We start from the raw sequence: 7006 nt of genomic DNA, 5'->3' as shown, positions 1-7006 counted from the left end.
CGGCGCGTCACGTGGGCGGCGCGCGCGGTCACGTGAGGCGCCGCCGCCGCCGCCGCCATGTCGGGCTTCCCGGAGCTCTACTTCAACGTGGACAACGGCTACCTGGAGGGGCTCGTGCGCGGCTTCAAGGCGGGCGTGCTGCGCCAGGGCGACTACGTGAACCTCGTGCAGTGCGAGAGCCTCGAGGGTGAGCGCGCGGCGGGAGGCCCGGCCCGGCCGCCGGGGGGGACGGGGCGCGTCTCCCTGTGTTGAGGCCTCCGGGGCCGGGYTGGGGCCAGCCCCGGGGCGAGGAGCCGCGTTTCAGGCGGCCTAGGGGTGTTGGTAGGGGTGGAACGCGCCCCAGGCCTTGGGAAGGGGAAGGAAGGCCCTGCACCCCTAGGCCCTGCTCTCTGGGGTGATTTGGGCCTCTCGTTGTCTCCTGCCTGGATTAATGCGCACCAAGCTGTGGTGATTGTGTTCTGTGAGGCTCGTCGGCTAAAATCGTAACGTCATAACCCGCTTTTCTTCAACCAGTGAAGTTCAGGGGGGGCTTCGYCTCTCTTGGCTGCTCCCCTGACTCTTCCTCTGTGGAGCGTCCTCCCAGAACTGATCAAAATTGGGTCTCTGTTGAAATGGGCTGGAAACTCACATCTAGAGATGCCAATGGGACCAGAATTACCGGGATCGTTGTGTATCAGGTGCCTAAAAATTCCAGGTAAACCTCAGCTTTTTGTCCTGGGGATTGCTACCAAGTGAGTCAAACCCATGTGGGATATGTGGAGGGATCCTGGATGCAGGTTCCCTGGAGATGCAGGGTCCCTTGTTCAATAACAGCTGCCGAAGCCGAATGCTCGTTTGAGCTGTTCCTGCAGTTAGTTAGCTGTGTAAAAGGGTTTTGCAGGAAAAATATCTTTGGGGCTTTTGCTTTTGGTTGAAAACTGAGTCGCAGCTGGGCTGAATTCAGGTGATTGCAGAACCTGTTTAATGTACTTTGCTCTCTTCCTCTTATGTTGCTCTTGGTCAGTCTTCCTTTCTCTCTGTATTTGGATTTAAGTTCAATTTCTTTATTATAATATTATTATTATTATTTTCTAGTTTTGCAGACAGAGCTCTTAGAGATAATTGTTTATTATTTCCACAGGAAATGTAGGCATTTCTAATAGGAATGAAATCATATATTGAAGACCACTGTGGGAAGCGGGGATTCCTGCTGCCGCTCGGGCTTTTCCTTCCAAGTCCGTTTTGGGGAACAGCCTCTTGGGACTTGTCCCAATCAGTACTTTAAAATATCCCTCCAGTACATTTTTTTTTTTTTTTAGGACAGAACCTTATTTTCAGCAGACTTTTCCACTGCTCTTTACTTTGCTCTTAGCACAGAATGCGGGATCTGRAGGAGGGCAGAGGGAGCATCTGTGCCCTCAACACTCCTGGAACTCTCTCTTTTGTATCATCATTTCCTTAGATTACTTCTTCTTTGGAGTCTTTCAGTATTTACAGTTTCCCCTTTTTTGCCCTTCTTCATCTTCTGAACCAAGTTGCACAATTTTAGCCCTCTCTGGGGTGGTGATTTGCTGTGCTGGAAGAAGCTGATTTGAACTTCCCATAAGATTGCCTTGCTGCTGACTGTTACCTGGCTGCCGGCTCCGAGTGAGGCTCCTTCCCGAGCCGCAGGCTGTTCCAGGTTCGTCCTTGCTGTGAATCCTTGTCAGCTTTGCCTGCTCCCTCCCTGGGCAGGGTGCTCCCGCAGAGGCTTTTCCTTCAAAGGAATGCCAATCCCGAGCCTTCTTGAAGATCTGTGGTCAATCCATATTCTTCCTCTGTTTGTGCAGCTCCAGTTTTTCTATCTCGGTGCCTATTTTCTGTATCCAGTCAACTTTAAGCTCATTCTTTCCCTGCCAGGCACTTATCTGCACTAAATCTAGAGAGTGTCCAGCCAGCTGACAGCCAAAGGGAGGAGCTGAGCACACAGYACTTGAGCTGGCAGCACGGTGCTGCCAGAGCGGGTAGGTTATGGCCTTTCATGTGGTGTTTGTCTGATCCCAGGCGAGCCCATTCCCGCTCCTGCCTCTTATTTAATCAGTTTACTGCTGTCCCGGGGAGCCACCCAGCTCAGTGGGAGGAGGCAGGTTCTTAAACTGCTTTAAAGAAGGGCTGGAGTGCGTGACTGGGAGTGAAGGAGGGACACAGGAAAATGATTTGGCTTCATCTTTCTCTTGAAGCCCTGTGCGAGGCTGTTCGGTGCCTTCTTGCAGCTCCCAAAGCCGTGAGGCTTTAATTGCATCGGAGCCAGTTCCTGAGTGCTCTGCTGCCAGACGGTGCTTGGGGGTTGCTGAGCCCTCTCTGTTGTGGTTAATTCCCTATTCCGACGCAAGGTGTCAGGGAAGGGTTTCTAGCTCCCTTCCTCGGCCTTAGCTGGGTGAACCAGGTCTGGGTTTGTTTGTTGGTTTGGTTGTTCCTGCGTTGAATCTGTCCCAAATAATCGAATTTGAGTCGCTCAAATTTTTCRCAGTCAGAATGAGACAGAGCCCTGTCCAGTTCTTAAAAGCTATGTGACTTCCTGTAGATTCAACATCAACTCCTATAGATTCAACAACTTAAGAATAAAAATTTGAGACAATTGGATGCTGGTGTAACTTTAAGAGGGGAGATTCAATCGTGACACTATATAAGCTATAGGCAAGCTTTATTGTTGCTTTTGCCCTATGGGCACATACTGACTACGTTCAACTTGCTGTGCATGAGATCCCAATGTCTTTCTCTGCAGAGCTGTCCAGCTAATCAAACCTGGCCTGTGCTGGTACGTGATGTTATTCCTCCTCAGGTGAAAGTCTCTGTGCTTCCATTTGTTGAACTTCAGGAGGTTCTTTACCCATTTCTCCAGGCTGTCGAGGTCCCTCTGAGCAGCAGCACGATCATCAGGTGTATCATTCTTGCTAGTTTTTTACCGTCTGCYAACCTACTACAAATTCTGTCCTGTCATCTGGGTCATTAATGAAGCTTTAATGAACAGTAATGATACTGTGATGTCTCCCCTCAGGGGTCAATCCTTAGTGACAAGGCCTCCATGTGGTTGGTGCCGGTGGCCACAACCCTCATGGTTATGCAGCCTGCTTCAGCTTGGCTTGGCTGTGAGGATGTTATGGGAGACAGTGTCAAGAAGTTGATTAAGATCAAGTTGAACATCATCCTGTTTATCAGTAACATGAGGGCTGTTCTGCCCTCATCCATCAAGRCAGTTTTCTCATCATGGAAGGCTATCAAGTCAATTAAATATGATTTATTTTCTCTGTCTTTATACTGAGTATTCCCAGTTACCTTCCTGTCCTTCAGATATCTGGAAAAAAGTATTCCCTATCACCTTCCAGGGACTGAGGTAAGGCTGACTAACCTTACCTCAGGATCCTGTTTCTTGTGCTCCTTGAAGACAGGAGTGGCATCTCTTCCAGTCCTCAGGAACCTCTCTTGATCCCCGTGACCTTTCAAAGATGGTGGAGAGTGGCTCAGATACCAGCTTCCCTAAGGCCTCATGGGTGGACCCTGTCAGGCCCATGGACTTGTAGATTTCCAGGTTATAAAGGAAAACTTGTACCTGATCTTCCTCCATCAAGGGTAAGTCGTCTTTGCTCCAGACTTCCCCTCTGGTCTCTACCAGTAAAGACTGAGGTGAAGAAGGCCTCAGTTTCTCGTGTCCTTTGTCACCAGTCACATTTAGCAGTGGGTCTCCACTTTTCCCTTTTGTTTTTTATGTCCTTGTAGAAGCCTTTCCTGTTGCTGCCCTGAAAGGCAGCAGCGCTTTTCGTCCATTCAGCTAAAAGTGGATTGTTAAAGACTTGCTTAGATGGCTTTTTAGGGTAAAGATGTTAATTTCTGCCCCCACCTTCTCTTCCTTCTTCCTCCTTATGGAAGAGAGATGAAATACGTTGAAACAGAGGCTGCCTGATACACAAAGCAAAGATCAGATTTTTTCAAGCAGACTGTTGACTTCTTATGTTAGAAGTGGAGAACAACAAGGGCAGCAAGACTTGGCCATTGCARATGAGAAGCCTTGGGAGAGGTGAGCTGAACCCCAGAAAGGCTTAGGTTCAAAATATGGGCAGCCACTTGGGCTTGAGGAGATGTTGGTTCTGAAACAGAGAAGGTGAAGAGCTATAGGAGACAATAAGGATTGGGGGAATGACTACAGAAACATCCCAGTATGCTGCAGTGGAGTTTGCTGCCTCTCTCTGCAGGATCCTTGATACGTGTGGAGGTTTATGTAAGTACAGAAGTGCCTGCTGAACAGACAAAATAGGAACAAACCAAACGGAGGAAGCTGGAGTGTTGTGAGAGGATATCCAGGCAGCGTAGCTGGTAACATCCTCCCCTGCTCTCTTACTTTGCTACCTTGGGCCTGGGGGGTGGCTGACACAATAACCAAGTTTAATTTTATATACGCAGTGATAGCTCCTGAGCACTGGGGACGAGATGTTGGCGTTGCAGCACAGAGCCACATGCAGACGTCAGTTCATCCCAAACGTGGGAACGCTCGTGCCGTTCCTGTGCACGCAAAGACAAAGCAGTGCTTGCTTGGAAGGTGCTCAGAGCTTTAAGTTGATCTAGAACTCTGGCATATAGTCAAGGAAAGATGCTGAAGAAGGAAAGTGCARAAGTGTGAGCTCATGAGCCCATGGATGACTCCTTAAGTGTCTTAAGAGATGATGAAGAGCCTCTTAAGATGTCTCTTAAGAGTAATGCTTATGGGACAGGCTTTTGTGACCAAAAGTTGACTGTGAGACTGAGCAACGGTTTGATTTATTTAATGACAAAGCAAACTTGTAGAAATGGCAGAAATATTGCTGTGGCCTTGGGAAGTTTTTCAGGGAAAGGAATGTGTTCTGCTCAGTGACATGTCCAGTTGTGGTGCGTACAGAGCAGTTTGAATTCAGCTTCAGTTGCCTTTACACCAGTTGTAGAACCAGATTCATTAAGACTGGAATGCTTGGAAGAGATTTAAAAAAAAAGGTTGCTGTAAGTGCATGTCATGGTAGTCTTGAGCTGTCTGACCTACTATTTGACTCTTCGGAGGAGGGGGAAAAAAAAAAAGCTCTGAGAAGATGTGCTCTTGTAAGAGGAAATTTTCTGGGGGTTGTGACCTGGTCATARCTCTCCATATTTTCTGGGGAGGAAAGGGAATAAGAGGAAAGTATTGCTGGGATCCAAGAAGATCCCCTTTGCCAAATGCTGCTCAGTCTCTTCTCCAAGTGTGAGATCCATTTGAAAAAAGCTCCAGGGGACAAACGTGCATCTCGAAGCAATTGTTGGCTGTGGCAGAAGCATCGGGGCCAGGACCTCTTTGTCGGTCAGTGCCTGGAGAGGTCCCTCAGAGTGGCTCACATCTACCCCTTGCTTCCAACAGGCAGTGCAGCCAGAGAAGAGGTGCTGAAGGAGACCTGGGAGCCAGAGTCTTGTCCACCTGCAGCGGGCGAGATGTCTGGCAGAGGGTTGGCTCCCCCTTGACTTGAACTTGTGCTAGGGACAGAGATCTTGAACTTCTGGAGAGCTCAAGGTTTGCTCGGCAGTGGGTCTGCTTATTACTCACGTCGCTACTGGGGCAGCCACAGGATTAGTCAGTCCTCAAGTTGGACGTGGACTTCTCAAGCTGGAGAAGTTGGACGTGTGAATAATCCTACTAACAACTCCTGAAGCYTTCTGGATGGAAAGAGGCTCCCTGGGTTTGGTGGCTAGCCCAGTGGCTGGGGGAGGACAGACTTGCATGAAGCACTGATACACCGTGGGGTGCATTGAGTCTGGGTTTATAAATCTTGTCTGATTTCTTGGAAAGTATGTTTGGTTTTTTTTTTTTTGGATGCGAAGAGATGCAGAGCAATCTAATTTCTAAAGATTGTGGCTGGCTTTCGCTATAAAGTTTAACTCTGAGTATTATGTAAGCAAGGTCCTTAAACCAGCTACAATGTGATGTTGTGCTGGCTCTTGTGCTGCAGAGAGGGGGGCTGACTCCCTTCCCGAGCAGGGCAGAAGACTGTGGTCAAGCAGTTCATGGGAATTTGCTTGGAGCTGTGGACGGAGCGGCCACAAGGCACAGCTTGCTGCTCATATAGCTCTCATCTGACTAAATGTGCTGCTGCTTTTGCCTCTTAAGATGGATGGTGCAGCAAATCCTACTTATCTGAGTAGCTGGGGTGCTGACACGTGGTCTCAAGCTTGAAGTGATTTGGTAGCAAGGCAGCTTTTGCAGTCTCAGAAATAAGAGCTGAACTGTAGGCATTGATAAAACACCGAAAGCAAATGGAAGTTTAATCAGTAAAATGCTCTGAGATAAGGGGGGCAAGACAGGAGGGGCTTACAGGGAAGGTCACTAAGCTTTCAAACTGATCCTCAGTAAGGAAGAAAACTGGATCGTATTGGAATGTCAGATCTGCTGGATCAGGTATCACATCCACTGGATTCCTCACTTATTCCCTGTCTCATGGCACGTTGCCTTTTGCCAGGGTGAAGCTCTCAAAGGCACAGATGTCAAGGGAGGTTTTTGGGCTTGCCCAAAGGTGCTTGGCTTAACCCAGCYCTGCTTTGGGCTTCACACTGAGCAAGGGTTGCTCCTGCTGGAGCTGCCCCAGGTTTGGTTTGTGCACCCAGAGCCTATAGGTAGTGACACGTGGTTCTTCAAGCAAGTGCTGCACTCATCTTTGCCAGCCSCAAAGCGCTCCTTGGGCTTGGTCTCTTCCCTTGCTCTTCTACCATGTGCCGTGGGCAGCCCAGTTTTGGTCCCTCAGAGGGTGCTGCCTTGCTCTTGTAATCCCTAGCGTCCGGATCCTGAGGACAGAACACCTTGAGAGGGCTGGTGCTTTCCCTTCTCGTTCTTGTGTCCTGCTCAGCCCAAGAGAACATGGGGGACTTGATGTTGCTGTGAGRTCTCAGCTGCAGGGCTGGAAGCAGTGGCTAGATCCTGCGCTGCTGATGACTGAAGTTCACCGCAGGACTTTGGCCGCAGTTGCCCACGTGCAGTCTGCCCCGTGCCCTGTTCTCAGAG

At 49.3% G+C, this 7006-nt stretch overlaps 1 protein-coding gene across 1 annotated transcript in view; it reads left to right on the top strand.

Moving 5' to 3' along the window:
• Window positions 1-4: 4 nt before the first annotated feature.
• ATP6V0D1 (ATPase H+ transporting V0 subunit d1) overlaps window positions 5-7006 on the top strand; it is a 29934-nt gene continuing 22932 nt past the window's right edge. Inside the window, exon 1 of the mRNA XM_026034451.1 lies at window positions 5-187. Within this exon, the coding sequence (XP_025890236.1) occupies window positions 58-187 (130 nt within the window). The 5' untranslated portion in view covers window positions 5-57. The remainder of the gene's footprint in view (window positions 188-7006) is intronic.

This window comes from Nothoprocta perdicaria, unplaced genomic scaffold (assembly GCF_003342845.1).
Source record: "Nothoprocta perdicaria isolate Ctin4 unplaced genomic scaffold, notPer1 scaffold_143, whole genome shotgun sequence".
Classification (NCBI taxonomy): domain Eukaryota; kingdom Metazoa; phylum Chordata; class Aves; order Tinamiformes; family Tinamidae; genus Nothoprocta; species Nothoprocta perdicaria.
The sequence above is the reverse complement of the archived record's forward strand: the minus strand, read 5'-3'. Positions and strand labels throughout refer to the sequence as shown.